Raw genomic sequence first — 19,051 nt, 5'->3', positions numbered from 1 at the left:
AGTTTCCAAAAGTCATGGACCTTAACTATCTTCTCCTCCTTTTAAGAAGGTTTAGGTTACTGAAAGGGCCACTAGACATGGGTAGTTCAACCTAGTGGATATGGAACACAAACTTTTGAAAAGTGAGTACTGTTATTTAAAGAGCCACCAGAAGAGCGTGGAGTGGAAGATGTTTAGCAGGCATCTTTACCTGCGAAAGGGAGAAGAAGGAAGTGGGATTGGGCAGATGAAGACAACAACTTCAATGCAGGTCCAACAAAGTCTAGGCCAGCGTGGCAGGAAGCTCCAGAGCAAATATTATGTATCAGAGTGTCCTACATTGGGCCCAAATAGCTTTACACCCCTGCCTTGCTCAGTCATTGGGTACGGGCTGCCCTGGAAAGCATATGCCTTTGGACGAGGCTCTTCTCTGCAGCTGAGTCCTAACCTGAAGTGGGTGACAGCTGGAGGCTATCTGTAGACTGCATTCCCACAGCAAGGCAGCAAGTCCTTTGATCTGGCTGGTGCATCTCTGTATCTACCAAAAGTGCCATATTACTTGTAATAGAAGTAGTGAATAATTTATTCTTCAATTTAGGTAATTTCTTTCCTCCCAGGAACACAAAATAAAACACATAACAACTTTCTAATAACAAATTTTTTATCAGTCACTGGAATAATCCAGCGGAGGAGGATTAAGAGGGAAAAAATAGAAAGGACAGGACCAAGAACAAGAAAGGCACAGAAAAAACACTAACAGAGGGAGGCTTCTAGGGGCAAGAAAAGCAAATTTTAATAAAATTAAAAGCATTATGCCACCCAGTCCTGGGTCTTACTTTTAAAAATACTTCAAGTAACACAGCTTTAAAAACATTTATAAAATAATATTATGAAATTTTAGTTCTCTCTTGTTTCCTTAACAGATACGGAAAACATGAATCAAAGAGACCAACCATTCATGACAATTCAGAGAAATGATAGCTCAGGTATTTTTCTTACTTCCAACTCTGTTTTATTATTTACAGTGGATTATGTACTTTTGAAATGATACACAATTGGAATGTTGATTTTTCAAAATTTTAATAATGGAAAGCTCACTTTCTGGTTACATTGAATGACTGGCCAGTTCTTTACAATGGGTTTGTGTTAATCCTCAACAGTGGTCAGGATACCCTTGCTTTCTTCTTCTTTTTTTTAATTATACTTTTAAGTTCTGGGGAACATGTACATAATGTGAAGGTTTGTTACATAGGTATACACATGCCATGGTGGTTTGATGCACCCATCAACCCGTCATCTACATTAGGTATTTCTCCTAATGCTATCCCTTCCCTAGCCCTCCACCCCCCGACAGGCCCCAGTGTGTGATGTTCCCCTCCCTGTGTCCATGTGTTCTCATTGTTCAACTCCCACTTATGAGTGAAAATATGCTGTGTTTGGTTTGCTGTTCTTGTGTTAGTTTGCTGAGAGTGATGGTTTCCAGCTTCATCCATGTCCCTGCAAAGGACATGAACTTATCCTTTTTTATGGCTGCATAGTATTCCATGGTGTATATGTGCCACATTTTCTTTATCCAGTCTATCATTGATGGGAATTTGGGTCAGTTCCAAGTCTTTGCTATTGTGAACAGTGCCACAATAAACATATGTGTGCATGTGTCTTTATAGTACAATGATTTATAATCCTCTGGGTATATACCCAGCAATGGGCTTGCTGGGTCAAATGATATTTCTAGTTCTAGATCCTTGAGGAATCACCACACTCTCTTCCACAATGGTTGAACTAATTTACACTCCCACCAACAGTGTAAAAGCATTCCTATTTCTTCACATCTTCTCCAGTATCTGTTGTTTCCTGACTTTTTAATGATTGTTATTCTGACTGGCATGAGATGGTATCTCATTGTGGTTTTGATTTGGATTTCTCTAATGACCAGAGATGATGAGCATTTTTTCATGTTTGTTGGCTGCATAAATGTCTTCTTTTCAGAAGTGTCTGTTCATATCCTTCACCCACTTTTTGATGGGGTTGTTTTTTTCTTGTAAATTTGTTTAAGTTCTTTGTAGATTCTGGATATTAGCCGTTTGTCAGATAGATAAATTGCAAAATTTTTCTCCCATTCTGTAGATTGCCTGTTCCCTCTGATGATAGTTTCTTTTGCTGTGCAGAAGCTCTTTATTTTAATTAGATCCCATTTGTCAATTTTGGCTTTTGTTGCCATTGCTTTTGGTGCTTTAGTCATGAAGTCTTTGCCCATGCCTATGTCCTGAATGGTATTACCTGGGTTTTCTTCTAGGATTGTTATGGTTTTAGGTCTTATATTTAAGTCTTTAATCCATCTTGAATTAATTTTTGTATAAGGTGTAAGGAAAGGATCCAGTTTCAGTTTTCTGCATATGGCTAGCCAATTTTCCCAACACCATTTATTAAATAAGGAATCCTTTCCCCATTTGCTTGTTTTTGACAGGTTTGTCAAAGATCAGATGGTTTTAGATGTGTGGCACTATTTCTGAGGCTTCTGTTCTGTTCTGTTTGTCTGTATATCTGTTTTGGTACCAGTACCATGCTGTTTTGGTTACTGTAGCCTTTTAGTATAGTTTGAAGTCAGGTAGCATGATGCCTCCAGCTTTGTTCTTCTTGCCCAGGATTGTCTTGACTATGCAGGCTCTTTTTTGGTTCCATATAAAGTTTAAAGTAGTTTTTTCCAATTCTGTGAAGAAAGTCAATGGTAGCTTGATAGGGATAGCATTGAATCTATAAATTACTTTGGGCAGTATGGCCATTTTCACAATATTCATTCTTCCTATCCATGAGCATGGAATATTTTTCCATTTGTTTGTGTCCTCTCTTACTTCCTTGAGTAGTGGTTTGTAGTTCTCCTTGAAGAGGTCCTTCACATCACTTGTAAGTTGTATTCCTAGGTATTTTATTCTCTTTTTAGCAATTGTGAATGAGAGTTCACTCATGATTTGGCTCTCTGTCTATTATTGGTGTATAGGAATGCCTGTGACTTTTGCGCATTGATTTTGTATCCTGAGACTTTGCTGAAGTTGCTTATCAGCTTGAAGACATTTTGGGCTGAGACGATGGGGTTTTCTAAATATACATTCATGTCATCTGCAAACAGAGACAATTTAACTTTCTCTGTTCCTATTTGAATACCCTTTATTTCTTTCTCCTGCCTAATTGCCCTGGCCAGAACTTCCAACACTATGTTGAATAGGAGTGGTGAGAGAGGGCATCCTTGTCTTGTGCCAGTTTTCAAAGGGAATGCTTCCAGTTTTTGCCCATTCAGTATGATATTGGTTGTGGGTTTATCATAAATAGCTCTAATTATTTTGAGATATGTTCCATCAATACCTAGTTTATTGAGAGTTTTTAGCATGAAGGATGTTGAATTTTGTCAAAGGCCTTTTCTGCATCTATTGAGATAATCATATGGTTTATGTCCTTAGTTCTGTTTATGCGATGGATTACGTTTATTGATTAGTGTACGTTGAACCAGACTTGCATCCCAGATATGAAGCCGACTTGATCGTGGTGGATAAGCTTTTTGATGTGCTGCTGGATTTGGTTTGCCAGTATTTTGTTGAGGATTTTCACATTGATTTTCATCAGGGATATTGGCCTGAAATTTTCTTTTTTTGTTGTGTCTCTGCCAGGTTTTGGTATTAGGATGATGCTGGCCTTACAAAATGAGTTAGGGAGGATTCCCTCTTTTTCTGTTGTTTGGAATAGTTTCAGAAGGAATGGTACCAGCATCTCTTTGTACCTCTGATAGAATTCAGCCGTGAAGCCATCTGGTCCTGGACTTTTTTTTGGTTGGTAGGCTATTACTGCCGCAATTTCAGAACTTGTTATTGTTCTGTTCAGGTATTCGACTTCTTCCTGGTTTAGACTTGGGATGGTGTATGTGTCCAGGAATTTATCCATTTCTTCTAGATTTTATAGTTCATTTGCATAGAGGTATTTATAGTATTCTGTGATGGTAGTTTGTATTTCTGTGGGATCAGTGGTGATATACCCTTTATCATTTTTTATTGTGTCTATTTGATTCTTCTCTCTTTTCTTCTTTATTAGTCTGGCTAGCGGTCTATTTTGTTAATTTTTTCAAAAAATCAGCTCCTGGATTTATGGATTTTTTGAAGGGTTTTTTGTGTCTCTGATCTCCTTCAGTTCTTCTCTGATCTTAGTTATTTCTTGTCTTCTGCTAGCTTTTGAATTTGTTTGCTCTTGCTTCTCTAATTCTTTTTATTGTGATGTTAGGGTGTCAATTTTAGATCTTTCCCATGCTTTCTCTTGTGGGCATTTAGTGCTATAAATTTCCCTCTACACACTGCTTTAGCTGTTTCCCAGAGATTCTGGTACATTGTGTCTTTGTTCTCATTGGTTTCAAAGAACATCTTTATCTCTGCCTTAATTTTATTATTTACCCAGTAGTCATTCAGGAGCAGGTTGTTCAGTTTCCATGTAGTTGTGCAGTTTTGAGTGAGTTTCTTAATGCTGAGTTCTAATTTGATTGCACTGTGATCTGAGATACTTCTATAATATCCATTCTTTTGCATTTGCTGAGGAGCGTTTTACTTCCAACTCTGGTCAATTTTAAAGTAAGTGCGATGCGGTGCTGAGAAGAATGTATATTCTGTTGATTTGGGGTGGAGAGTTCTGTAGCTGTCTATTAAGTCTGCTTGATCCAGAGCTGAGTTCAAGTCCTGAATATCCTTGTTAATTTTCTTTCTCGTTGTTCTAATATTGACAGTAGGGTGTTAAAGTCTCCCATTATTATTGTGTGGGAGTCTAAGTCTCTTTGTAGGTCTCTAAGAACTTGTGTTATGAATCTGGGTTGTCCTGTATTGGGTGCATATATATTTAGGATAGTTAGCTCTTCTTGTTCCATTGATCCCTTTAGCATTATGTAATGACCTTGTCTCTTTTGATTTTTGTTGGTTTAAAGTCTGTTATGTCTGTTATGTCAGAGACTAAATTGCAATCCCTGCTGTTTTTTTTTTTTTTTTTTTTGGCTTTCCATTTGCTTGGTAAATATTCCTCCATCCCTTTATTTTGAGCCTATGTGTATCTTTGCACATGAGATGGATCTCCTGAATACAGCGCACTGATGGGTCTTGACTATTCAATTTGTCAGTCTGTGTCTTTTAATTAAAGGCATTTAGCCCATTTACAGTTAAGGTTAGTATTGTTATGTGTGAATTTGATCCTGTCATCATGATGCTAGCTGGTTATTTTGTCTGTTGTTGTTTCTTCGTAGTGCTGATGGTCTTTACAATTTGCTACGTGTTTGCAGTGGCTGGTACCGGTTGTTCCTTTCCATGTTTAGTGCTTCCTTCAGGAGCTCTTGTAAGGCAGGCCTGGTGGTGACAAAATCTCTCAGCATTTGCTTGTCTGTGAAGGATTTTATTTCTCCTTCACTTATGAAGCTTAATTTGGCTGGATATGAAATTCTGGGTTGAAAATTCTTTTCTTTAAGAATGTTGAATATTGGCCCCCACTGTCTTCTGGCTTGTAGGGTTTCTGCAGAGAGATCCGCTGTTAGTCTGATGGGCTTCCCTTTGTGGGTAACCAACCTTTCTCTCTGACTGCCCTTAACATTTTTTTCTTCATTTCTACCTTGGTGAATCTCATTATTATGTGTCTTGGGGTTGCTCTTCTCAAGCAAAATCTTTGTGGTGGTCTCTGTATTTCCTGAATTTGAATATTGGTCTGTCTTGCTTGGTTGTAGAAGTTCTCCTGGATAATATCCTGAAGAGTGTTTTCCAACTTGGTTCCATTCTCCCTGTCACTTTCAGGTATACCTATCAAACGTAGGTTTGGTCTTTTCACATAGTCCCATATTTCTTGGTGGCTTTGTTTGTTCCTTTTCATTCTCTTTTCTCTAATCTTGTCTTCACGCTTTATTTTAGTAAGTTGATATTTACTCTCTGATATCCTTTCTTCTGCTTGATCGATTTAGCTATTTATAGTTGTGTATTCTTCACGAAGTTCTTGTCCCGTGTTTTTCAGCTCCATCAGGTCATTTATGTTCTTCTCTAAACTGGTTATTCTAGTTAGCAGTTCGACTAAGTTTTTTCAAGGTTCTTAGCTTTCTTGCATTAGGTTAGAAATGCTCCTTTAGCTCGGGGGAGTTTGTTATTACCCACCTTCTGAAGCCTACTTCTGTCAATTCGTCAAATTCATTTTCCATCCAGTTTTGTTCCCTTGCTGACGACGTGTCGTGATCCTTTGGAGTGGAAGAGGCGTACTGGTTTTTGGAATTTTCAGCCTTTTTGCACTGGCTTCTCCCCATTTTGGTGGATTTATCTATCTTTGGTCTTTGATGTTGGTGAGCTTCGGCTGGGGTTTCCGAGTGGACATCCTTTTTGTTGATGTTGATGCTATTCCTTTCTGTTTGTTAGTTTTCCTTCTAACAGTCAGGCCCCTCTGCTGCAGGTCTGCTAGAGTTTGCTGGAGGTCCACTCCAGACCCTGTTTACCTGGGTATCACCAGTGGAGGCTGCAGAACAGCAAAGGTTGCTGCCTCTTCCTTCCTCTGGGAGCTTTGTCCCAGAGGGGCACCCACCAGATGCCAGCTGGAGCTCTCCTGTATGAGATGTCTGTCTGCCCCTGCTGGGAGGTGTCTCCCAGTCAGGAGACATGGGGGTCAGGGACCCAGTTGAGGAGGCAGTCTGACCCCTAGCAGAGCTCGAACATTATGCTTAGAAATCTGCTGCAAGGAGCTGACAGGCAGGGACGTCTAAGTTTGCTGAAGCTGCGCTCACTGCCGCCCCTTCCTCCAAGTGCTCCGTCCCAGGGTGATGGGAGTTTTATCTATAAGTCCCTGACTCAGGCTGCTGCCTATTGTTCAGAGATGCCCTGCCCATAAAGGAGGAATCTACAGAAGTAGTCTGTCTACAGCAGATTTGCTGAGCTTCAGAGGGCTCCGCCCAGTTGGAACTTCCCTGTGGTTTTGTTTACACTGTGAGGGGGAAACCGCCTACTCAATCAAGCCTTAGTAATGGTAGATGCGCCTACCCCCACAAAAGCTCAATCATTCCTGGTCAACTTCAGAGTGCTGTGCTGGCAGTGAGAATTTCAAGCCAGTGGATCTTAGCTTGCTGGGCTCCATGTGGGTGGGATCCACAGAGCTAGATCACTTGGCTCCCTGGTTTCAGCCCCCTTTCCAGGGGAGTGAATGGTTCTGTCTCACTGGCATTCCAGGTGCCACTAGAGTATGAAAAAAACTCCTGCAGCTAGCTCGGTGTCTGCTGTAATGTTTTGTGCTTGAAACCCGGGGCTCTGGTGGCATAGGCATTTGAGGAAATCTCCTGGTCTGTGGGTTGCAAAGACCATGGGAAAAAGTGTAGTATTTGGGCTGGGGTGCACCATTCCTCACAGCACAGTCCCTCATGGCTTCTCTTGGCTAGGGGAGGGAGTTTCCCCAACTTCTTGTGCTTCCTGGGTGAGGTGACACCCCACCCTGCTTCGGCTTGCTGTCTGTGGGCTGCACCCACTGTCTAACCAGTCCCAATGAGATGAGCCAGGCACCTCAGTTGGAAATGCAGAAATCACCCACCTTCTGCATCGATCTAGCTGGGCGCTGCAGACCGGAGCTGTTCCTATTTGGCCATATTGCCAGGTCGCCCTACCCTTGTTTTCTTTCACTGTGATTGGCCTGAAATCATTTGAGAGCTTCCTATAGTCATGTGATCCATGATTTACTTAATAAATCCAATTACTTTATATGACACAGATGAATTATTCATATAATTGAGGTGGAAGTACATGTTTTGTTCGATTTACTCAAGTTATTGTACTTTATGCTACTTGAACTTAGAGTAACCCTTACTTATGTTTTACTTTATGATATGGTTTTCATGTCATACCAGACTAGGACATTGTATGTATTTGGATGTAGATTACTCAGACATTTTACATCATTTTAATATTTTTGAACATATTAAACTTTTAGCTTTCAGTTTCAACCGTTTTTTCAAATTTAATTAAAATTATTTAGATTTTTCTAAGTTAAAAATGCATCTATGACTGAAAAATCTGTTTATATAATTTGATTTATAATGATGTGATACTTAATATTCACAGTTGATGTCTATCACATTTTAAATAAAAAGAATGGGTTAACAGTCATCATACTTTGTAGCTTGGTATTATAATTTTCTAAAATCTTCAATATATGGTACTAACTTAGATGAAAGCATTCCCTCTGTACCCTTTCAGAAGTAATGCTGTGCAAGAAATAAAGTGGCTATATTATAATAATTTCTAGAAATAGAGGCCTCAAATATATTATTAATATTGTAATATATTATTTCTTGTATTTGCTTAAAAATATTTAAAAATAAGATCTGAAGTCAACATGTTGCCCTAATTATATTTTGATTTCCAATAACATGATATTCTTTCTTTGTCATTTTTCTATTTTTATGACTAATAGATAATCTGGTACTCCATATGAAAAATGAGATGAGAAACATCAAGTACAAACCAGTAGACTATCAACAATTGCGTGCATTAACTGAAGCAAAGAAATTGGCTTCTGCCTCTGCAAAGCTAAAGGTTAGAAGTTGTGTGTGTATGTGTTTTTCTAGTTTTAGAAAATTGAATTGCTGGAAAGTATTTACATTGTCAATGTGAAAATAAATGACATTCCAAATAGTTGCTAGAAACTCCCAAGTAGTAATAACAGTGAATAGCAGCTAACATTTATCGAATGCTCTCGGACATCATTTTATAGTTTACATGCATTCATACATTACCCATTTAATGTTCAGAACAACTCTTTGAGGTCTGAATTCAACTTTATTTTTTGAAAGACAGTTATTTTATTAGCTTTCAACAACTTCCAACTTAATCTGAAGAATAAAAATTGTTAGTAATTACCAGCCATGGACTATTATCTGATTAAGGCTCCTTCTCCAACACTATACAAATATGTCCCCAGGTGCTCTCTTTTCTAGAATTCTGTTTTTGGCTTAAATATATGTTCCAAGCCAGGGTGAACCTAGGCTAGATTTGAAAGGAGATTATGTGCAAGTGATTTTGCACAGTATTTTAGGACCATGTGTAGTTTAGGATTACTCACACAGTGTGATTCTCTCTTGTGCAAATAATAGTGTTCATTGAAAACAGTATTTTCATTACTTGGCTGCATCAAAAAACAGGTTAGGTGAAGCAACTTGTTACGTAATTTACAAGTTATTTGTATTTAAAATTTTCATGGTTTGTTTGTTTTGCCTTTTATTGCTAATATCTTTTTTTATAGAAGGCAATTGTTATTATTTCAAAGCACATTTGATACTCTATTCTGGAGAGATTACCATATATTCATGAGACATATCTCCTCAAACTAAGGTGACCACTTAAAAGCCAGGGAATTATTTATTTGGTTTATATAACTTTAAAATAAGTTAATGTTATGGGAACATTCAAAGAAATTTTATGGTAAAGTCACTTATATTACTATCATCCTAACAAAACTTTTCATATTCCTGACTTCTGTTTATTGTACATATATATGTAAACATAAACATAATACATATTTTATTTTTCTCATGATAAAGATAGGCATGAAATCATGTATACTTTTCTCCCTAACAGTCTATCACATAATCTTTTAAATATTTAATTGTTCAAGCCAATAAATATTTATTATGTGCCTACTATTTGCCTTGAAGATACAATAGTAAGCAAAATATAGCCCTTACCTTTTTTTTTTTTTTTTTTAAAGCCACCCAGGCTATGGTATTTTTTTTTTATTATTATACTTTAAGTTTTAGGTACATGTGCACATAGTGCAGGTTAGTTACATATGTATACATGTGCCATGCTGGTGCACTGCACCCACTAACTCGTCATCTAGCATTAGGTATATCTCCCAATGCTATCCCTCCCCCCTCCCCCCACCCCACCACAGTCCCCAGAGTGTGATATTCCCCTTCCTGTGTCCATGTGATCTCATTGTTCAATTCCCACCTATGAGTGAGAATATGCAGTGTTTGGTTATTTGTTCTTGCGATAGTTTACTGAGAATGATGTTTTCCAATTTCATCCATGTCCCTACAAAGGACATGAACTCATCATTTTTTATGGCTGCATAGTATTCCATGGTGTATATGTGCCACATTTTCTTAATCCAGCCTATCATTGTTGGACATTTGGGTTGGTTCCAAGTCTTCGCTATTGTGAATAATGCCGCAATAAACATACGTGTGCATGTGTCTTTATAGCAGCATGATTTATAGTCCTTTGGGTATATACCCAGTAATGGGATTGCTGGGTCAAATGGTATTTCCAATTCTACATCCCTGAGGAATCACCACACTGACTTCCACAATGGTTGAACTAGTTTACAGTCCCAGCAACAGTGTAAAAGTGTTCCTATTTCTCCACATCCTCTCCAGCACCTGTTGTTTCCTGACTTTTTAATGATCACCATTCTAACTGGTGTGAGATGGTATCTCATTGTGGTTTTGATTTGCATTTCTGTGATGGCCAGTGATGATGAGCATTTTTTCATGTGTTTTTTGGCTGCATAAATGTCTTCTTTTGAGAAGTGTCTGTTCATGTCCTTTGCCCACTTTTTGATGGGGTTGTTTGTTTTTTTCTTGTAAATTTGTTTGAGTACATTGTAGATTCTGGATATTAGCCCTTTGTCAGATAAGTAGGTTGCGAAAATTTTCTCCCATTCTGTAGGTTGCCTGTTCACTCTGATGGTAGTTTCTTTTGCTGTGCAGAAGCTCTTTAGTTTAATTAGATCCCATTTGTCAATTTTGGCTTTTGTTGCCATTGCTTTTGGTGTTTTAGACATGAAGTCCCTGCCCATGCCTATGTCCTGAATGGTAATGCCTAGGTTTTCTTCTAGGGTTTTTATGGTTTTAGGTCTAACGTTTAAGTCTTTAATCCATCTTGAATTGATTTTTGTATAAGGTGTAAGGAAGGGATCCAGTTTCAGCTTTCTACATATGGCTAGCCAGTTTTCCCAGCACCATTTATTAAATAGGGAATCCTTTCCCCATTGCTTGTTTTTGTCAGGTTTGTCAAAGATCAGATAGTTGTAGATATGTGGCGTTATTTCTGAGGTCTCTGTTCTGTTCCATTGATCTATATCTCTGTTTTGGTACCAGTACCATGCTGTTTTGGTTACTGTAGCCTTGTAGTATAGTTTGAAGTCAGGTAGCATGATGCCTCCAGCTTTGTTCTTTTGGCTTAGGATTGACTTGGCGATGCGGGCTCTTTTTTGGTTCCGTATGAACTTTAAAGTAGTTTTTTCCAATTCTGTGAAGAAAGGCATTGGTAGCTTGATGGGGATGGCATTGAATCTGTAAATTACCTTGGGCAGTATGGCCATTTTCACGATATTGATTCTTCCTACCCATGAGCATGGAATGTTCTTCCATTTGTTTGTATTCTCTTTGATTTCCTTGAGCAGTGGTTTGTAGTTCTCCTTGAAGAGGTCCTTCACATCCCTTGTAAGTTGGATTCCTAGGTATTTTATTCTCTTTGAAGCAATTGTGAATGGGAGTTCACTCATGATTTGGCTCTCTGTTTGTCTATTGCTGGTATATAAGAATGCTTGTGATTTTTGTACATTGACTTTGTATCCTGAGACTTTGCTGAAGTTGCTTATCAGCTTAAGGAGATTTTGGGCTGAGACAGTGGGGTTTTCTAGATATACAATCATGTCGTCTGCAAACAGGGACAATTTGACTTCCTCTTTTCCTAATTGAATACCCTTTATTTCCTTCTCCTGCCTGATTGCCCTGGCCAGAACTTCCAACAATATGTTGAATAGTAGTGCTGAGAGAGGGCATCCCTGTCTTGTGCCAGTTTTCAGAGGGAATGCTTCCAGTTTTTGCCCATTCATTATGATATTGGCTGTGGGTTTGTCATAGATAGCTCTTATTATTTTGAGATACGTCCCATCAATACCTAATTTATTGAGAGTTTTTAGCATGAAGGGCTGTTGAATTTTGTCACAGGCTTTTTCTGCATCTATTGAGATAATCATGTGGTTTTTGTCTTTGGCTCTGTTTATATGCTGGATTACATTTATTGATTTGCGTATATTGAACCAGCCTTGCATCCCAGGGATGAAGCCCACTTGATCATGGTGGATAAGCTTTTTGATGTGCTGCTGGATTCGTTTTGCCAGTATTTTATTGAGGATTTTTGCATCAATGTTCATCAAGGATATTGGTCTAAAATTCTCTTTTTTTGTTGTGTCTCTGCCTGGCTTTGGTATCAGAATGATGCTGGCCTCATAAAATGAGTTAGGGAGGATTCCCTCTTTCTCTATTGATTGGAATAGTTTCAGAAGGAATGGTACCAGTTCCTCCTTGTACCTCTGGTAGAATTCAACTGTGAATCCATCTGGTCCTGGACCTTTTTGGTTGGTAAGCTATTGATTATTGCCACAATTTCAGATCGTGTTATTGGTCTATTCAGAGATTCAACTTCTTCCTGGTTTAGTCTTGGGAGAGTGTATGTGTCGAGGAATTTATCCATTTCTTCTAGATTTTCTAGTTTATTTGCGTAGAGGTGTTTGTAGTATTCTCTGATGGTACTTGGTGTTTCTGTGGGATCGATGGTGATATCCCCTTTATCATTTTTTATTGTGTCTATTTGATTCTTCTCTCTTTTTTTCTTTATTAGTCTTGCTAGTGGTCTATCAATTTTGTTGATCCTTTCAAAAAACCAGCTCCTGGATTCATTAATTTTTTGAAGGGTTTTTTGTGTCTCTATTTCCTTCAGTTCTGCTCTGATTTTAGTTATTTCTTGCCTTCTGCTAGCTTTTGAATGTGTTTGCTCTTGCTTTTCTAGTTCTTTTAATTGTGATGTTAGGGTGTCAATTTTGGATCTTTCCTGCTTTCTCTTGTGGGCATTTAGTGCTATAAATTTCCCTCTGCACACTGCTTTGAATGCGTCCCATAGATTCTGGTATGTTGTGTCTTTGTTCTTGTTGGTTTCAAAGAACATCTTTATTTCTGCCTTCATTTCGTTATGTACCCAGTGGTCATTCAGGAGCAGGTTGTTCAGTTTCCATGTAGTTGAGTGGTTTTGAGTGAGATTCTTAATCCTGAGTTCTAGTTTGATTGCACTGTGGTCTGAGAGATAGTTTGTTGTAATTACTGTTCTTTTACATTTGCTGAGGAGAGCTTTACTTCCAAGTATGTGGTCAATTTTGGAATAGGTGTGGTGTGGTGCTGAAAAAAATGTATATTCTGTTGATTTGGGGTGGAGAGTTCTGTAGATATCTATTAGGTCTGCTTAGTGCTGAGCTGAGTTCAATTTCTGGGTATCCTTGTTGACTTTCTGTCTCATTGATCTGTCTACTGTTGACAGTGGGGTGTTAAAGTCTCCCATTATTAATGTGTGGGAGTCTAAGTCCCTTTGTAGGTCACTCAGGACTTGCTTTATGAATCTTGGTGCTCCTGTATTGGGTGCATATATATTTAGGATAGTTAGCTCTTCTTGTTGGATTGATCCCTTTACCATTATGTAATGGCCTTCTTTGTCTCTTTTGATCTTTGTTGGTTTAAAGTCTGTTTTATCAGAGACTAGGATTGCAACCCCTGCCTTTTTTTGTTTTCCATTTGCTTGGTAGATCTTCCTCCATCCTTTTATTTTGAGCCTATGTGTGTCTCTGCACGTGAGATGGGTTTCGTGAATACAGCACACTGATGGGTCTTGACTCTTTATCCAATTTGCCAGTCTGTGTCTTTTAATTGGAGCATTTAGTCCATTTACATTTAAAGTTTATATTGTTATGTGTGAATTTGATCCTGTCATTATGATGTTAGCTGGTTATTTTGCTCGTTAGTTGATGCAGTTTCCTCCTAGTCTGGATGGTCTTTACATTTTCGCATGATTTTGCAGTGGCTGGTACCGGTTGTTCCTTTCCATGTTTAGCGCTTCCTTCAGGAGCTCTTTTAGGGCAAGCCTGGTGGTGACAAAATCTCTCAGCATTTGCTTGTCTGTAAAGTATTTCATTTCTCCTTAGCTTATGAAGCTTAGTTTGGCTGGATATGAAATTCTGGGTTGAAAATTCTTTTCTTTAAGAATGTTGGATATTGGCCCCCACTCTATTCTGGCTTGTAGGGTTTCTGCCGAGAGATCCGCTGTTAGTCTGATGGGCTTCCCTTTGAGGGTAACCCGACCTTTCTCTCTGGCTGCCCTTAACATTTTTTCCTTCATTTCAACTTTGGTGAATCTGACAATTATGTGTCTTGGAGGTGCTCTTCTCGAGGAGTATCTTTGTGGCGTTCTCTGTATTTCCTGAATCTGAACGTTGGCCTGCCTTGCTAGATTGGGGAAGTTCTCCTGGATAATATCCTGCAGAGTGTTTTCCAACGTGGTTCCATTCTTCCCATCACTTTCAGGTACACCAATCAGACGTAGATTTGGTCTTTTCACATAGTCCCATATTTCTTGGAGGCTTTGTTCATTTCTTTTTATTCTTTTTTCTCTAAACTTCCCTTCTCGCTTCATTTCATTCATTTCATCTTCCATCGCTGATACCCTTTCTTCCAGTTGATCGCATCGGCTCCTGAGGCCTCTGCATCCTTCACGTAGTTCTCCAGCCTTGGTTTTCAGCTCCATCAGCTCCTTTAAGCACTTCTCTGTATTGGTTATTCTAGTTATACATTCTTCTAAATTTTTTTCAAAGTTTTCAACTTCTTTGCCTTTGGTTTGAATGTCCTCCCGTAGCTCAGAGTAATTTGATCGTCTGAAGCCTTCTTCTCTCAGCTCGTCAAAGTCATTCTCCATCCAGCTTTGTTCCGTTGCTGGTGAGGAACTGCGTTCCTTTGGAGGAGGAGAGGCGCTCTGCGTTTTAGAGTTTCCAGTTTTTCTGTTCTGTTTTTTCCCCATCTTTGTGGTTTTATCTACTTTTGGTCTTTGATGATGGTGATGTACAGATGGGTTTTTGGTGTGGATGTCCTTTCTGTTTGTTAGTTTTCCTTCTAACAGACAGCACCCTCAGCTGCAGGTCTGTTGGAATACCCTGCCGTGTGAGGTGTCAGTGTGCCCCTGCTGGGGGGTGCCTCCCAGTTAGGCTGCTCGGGGGTCAGGGGTCAGGGACCCACTTGAGGAGGCAGTCTGCCCATTCTCAGATCTCCAGCTGCGTGCTGGGAGAACCACTGCTCTCTTCAAAGCTGTCAGACAGCGACATTTAAGTCTGCAGAGGTTACTGCTGTCTTTTTGTTTGTCTGCGCCCTGCCACCAGAGGTGGAGCCTACAGAGGCAGGCAGGCCTCCTTGAGCTGTGGTGGGCTCCGCCCAGTTGGAGCTTCCTGGCTGCTTTGTTTACCTAATCAAGCCTGGGCAATGGCAGCTGCCCCTCCGCCAGCCTTGCTGCTGCCTTGCAGTTTGATCTCAGACTGCTGTGCTAGCCATCAGCGAGATTCCGTGGGCATAGGACCCTCCAAGCCAGGTGCGGGATATAATCTCGTGGTGCGCCGTTTTTTAAGCCCGTTGGAAAAGCGCAGTATTCAGGTGGGAGTGACCCGATTTACCAGGTGTCATCCGTCACCCCTTTCTTTGACTCGGAAATGGAACTCCCTGACCCCTTGCGCTTCCCAGGTGAGGCAATGCCTCGCCCTGCTTCGGCTCGCGCACAGTGCGCGCACCCACTGACCTGTGCCCACTGTCTGGCACTCCCTAGTGAGATGAACCCAGTACCTCAGATGGAAATGCAGAAATCACCGGTCTTCTGTGTCGCTCATGCTGGGAGCTGTAGACGGGAGCTGTTCCTATTCGGCCATCTTGGGCTATGGTCAGCCCTTACCTTTACGAAGTTTACTGTTTGCTGGGGGAGGGAGAGGAGTCAGTGTTTATCAAATAAGCCTGGAAGTAAAATTATCCCAAGTATAAACTGCAATAAAAACCATGCTGTTTGGTGTATAATAGGATTTGATCTTCACTGAGTGGTTAGGGAAGGCTTTTCTGAGGAAGGGATTTTGGAATTGGGATCTCAAGGCCAATAAAGTATGAAGTTACAATGAGATAGGAGGAATCAGTTCTGGTGTTCTATTGCACAGTAGGGTGAGGATGAATAACAGTGAGGTATTGTATATTACAAAACAGAAGAGAGGCTGTTGAATATACTCCCCACAAAGAAATGATAAATGCACATGACGATGGCCGTGCTAAATACCCTGATTTAACATATATTTTATATAACATATATATGTATCAAAACATCAAATTTTGCCCATAAATATGCACAATTACAATATGTCAATTAAAAATATAATACAAAAGAATTAACTAGCTAAAAACAGGAGTGACAAGTACTCCAAAGAGAAAAAGATGCATGCATTATCCCACCCCAATTTTTAGATATTTGAGATGTATCCAATTTTGTGATAATAGAAATTATGCTACTTCAAGCATAGATACTTTTCATATTTTAGAATCCTCTACTCTCATAGGAAAAATTCCCATGATTGGGACATCTGGACCAAAAGTGTGAGTGTTTTTTAGTGTTTTTGAGACCTGTTACCAAATTTCTTTCCCAAGGTATTGTTTTAATAAAGGTACCAAAGAAATGTATTCTCTACACCCTTGTCAGTATTGGAATAGATAAATAAATATTCATACATGTATATATACACACTTATATTTCTAATACCATCCATCCATTCGAGATGTACCAAAAAAGACATTTTGGCTGAATGTAGAATGGTTGAGTGTTAAAATCAGTATTTTATCAAAGTGAATTTCTCTTTGGTGATAGACTCATTATGAAAGAATCAATATATTTCAGATTTTTAATTATTGTGGTTTTTACAGTTTGATATCAAGTGCAGGAACAATAATTTCTCAGCACTGTTAGCTGCTAGATGGTTACTGTGGTCTCTGTATTTACATATTTGTGCGGTTAAACAGATGCTCACGTTCAACTGGCATTTTAAATAACATCAGTAGCCTTTTTGTTTATAGTGGAATGTAATTCAGGAAGAAGCTTTTCTAGAAATAACTGTGTACCTGAGATTCATAGCTTCGCAAATCTCAAAAAATCCCTTGTCTTTAACTAGTGAAAATGGTTCACAGTCTGTAGCAATCATTTTGACAAGCTTTTGCTTCCATTTTTAGTCTCCGCAGATTCATGATGATAAGGAATTGTCCTTTTAAAGCATTTTGGAATGTCTGTTGTTTTGAATTTCAGTTAGTGAGAACAAAATGTGTCCTAGGTACTTCATCATTTTCTAACACTTGCTTTTTTTTCTTCATGCAGTTTTCATTTTTTATTATATCTGGATTAAGGAAGATGCATTGGGAATATTGCTGTACATTATTTTTTGGAGTCTTCCCTTCTAATTTAATTTAGAGGTGGCAAGTTGACATTTTGCTTTTAATTTATTCTTGTAAGTTGTGAACAATTGCCAAATAGGACTTTTTCTTAAAAGACTCATGGCTTAAGTGGAATTAAATAACTGGAAATTAAATACAACTCAAAGTTTTTTTTAATGTCCTGAATGCTAAGATACCAAACAATCCACACTAACTAGAATTATTATTATAATAGTATCTCTCTTATTCTTTCATATATTACTTGAATTAAAAATATATAGGCTCAAAAAGAATGTATTATTATTCTTAATGTTACATAGCTAACACATTCTCTCTAAATATTTGTATTAATTATCAGCCTACTTCCCTGTTTATTTTACCTTTTAAATACACTCTTTTTTTAGACATGTAATTAACAGTTTTAATAATCATTGTTAATTATTACAGCACTTTTCTCTGGCAATATTAAATATAAACATATTTAAATAAAATGATAAAATGTTAACATTTAAAGCACATAAAGAGATTATTGCTTCAAGTTACATCTAGAATACTTAGCTACCTGTCTGATTTGTACTACTGATATTATTAACAAGTTAGATGTGATGGTCATCTATATAATCACTGTGTCATTGATCATGCACAATTTCTGCGATGCCAGCCATATAAGACTGAAGTGGACAGTCAGTGATCTAGTCTTTCAAAGGCTGAGATTGAATCTGAAGACAAATAATAGAGTTGGGCTAAAAACTGAGACCAATTTTGGTACATTGTGTGTAACTGTTCATTCCCAGTATTTTAACTGTAAAAGAGATCTTTGCAATTATTTTTAAATTTGAATTTCTTTGCTTAGATACTTCTTGTCCAGCTCAAGCCTCTATTAATTCTTTTTAAAAATGTTATAGAAAATTATAAACATATGCACAATTGGATTGAATGGTATAGTGAATCTCCATGTCACATCATTCAGCTTCAACAATGATCAACTTTTGGCCCTTGTTTCCTCTATACTGCTATCCACAAATGACCCCCTGTGCCAGATTGTTTTGAAGCAAGTCACAGACATAATATTTCACCCATAAATATTTCAACATATATTGCTGAAATAATAGAGATTTTTAAAAAGCCTACAATACTATTACCATGTCTAAAAATGTTAATGTCTTAATAATTTCAAATATGTAGTGTTAAATTTCCCTGATTGTCTCAAAAATTTTGTCTTAAAGGTTATTTAAATCAGCTTCTAGATATGGTCTGTACATTATAATTTTTTTTTAGATTTGCTCCTCTATCCTTTTGTATTTTGTAATTTATTTTTTGAAGAAATTGTATTGTTTGTCTTATAGTCTGAATTAGGCAGATAACATCCTGGTGGTGTCATTCAACATGTTTTTCTGTTTCTTGTATTTCCAGTAAATTGATAGTTATATTTAGGGACTTGATCAGATTCAAGTTCAATTAATTTTGGCAAGAACAGTTACTGATGGAAGTTTTGTGCTCTAATCTTTTTCTATTACAAATGGTACTGCAGTGAATAGCTTTGTGCATATATCTTTTATACTTTTGCCAATATAGTTTTCAGATGGATTTCTATAAATGAATTTGCTAGGTCACAGGATAAATCCATATGAAATCTTGTGATGCATCTCCAAATTCCCCTCTGTGGGGGTTGTATCACTTTGTATTCCCACTAGCAATATTAGACAGAACATGCTTTCTGTAGCCTCACAGTGTTTTGTTAAACAATTGAGTTTTTGTCAACCCGATAAA

General features: G+C 38.2%; 1 protein-coding gene across 7 annotated transcripts in view; it reads left to right on the top strand.

Annotated features, from left to right (window-relative positions):
• Positions 1 to 19,051, top strand: part of CCDC148 (coiled-coil domain containing 148) — a 463,587-nt gene that overhangs the window by 91,480 nt on the left and 353,056 nt on the right. For 4 of the 7 annotated variants that reach the window (XM_003832701.7, XM_055108601.3, XM_055108605.2 and 1 more), the window contains one exon: positions 8,425 to 8,546. In XM_003832701.7, coding sequence (XP_003832749.3) covers positions 8,425 to 8,546 — 122 coding nt within the window. Of the gene's footprint in view, positions 1 to 902; positions 966 to 8,424; positions 8,547 to 19,051 lie in introns of those variants that run through there. The other 3 variants (XM_055108604.2, XM_008958127.6, XM_055108600.2) reach the window with 1 other exon arrangement.

The sequence above is a fragment of the Pan paniscus genome, chromosome 13 (assembly GCF_029289425.2).
Source record: "Pan paniscus chromosome 13, NHGRI_mPanPan1-v2.0_pri, whole genome shotgun sequence".
NCBI classification, from domain to species: Eukaryota; Metazoa; Chordata; class Mammalia; order Primates; family Hominidae; genus Pan; species Pan paniscus.
Note: the sequence above shows the minus strand (reverse complement) of the source record. Positions and strands in the feature narration are given on the sequence as shown.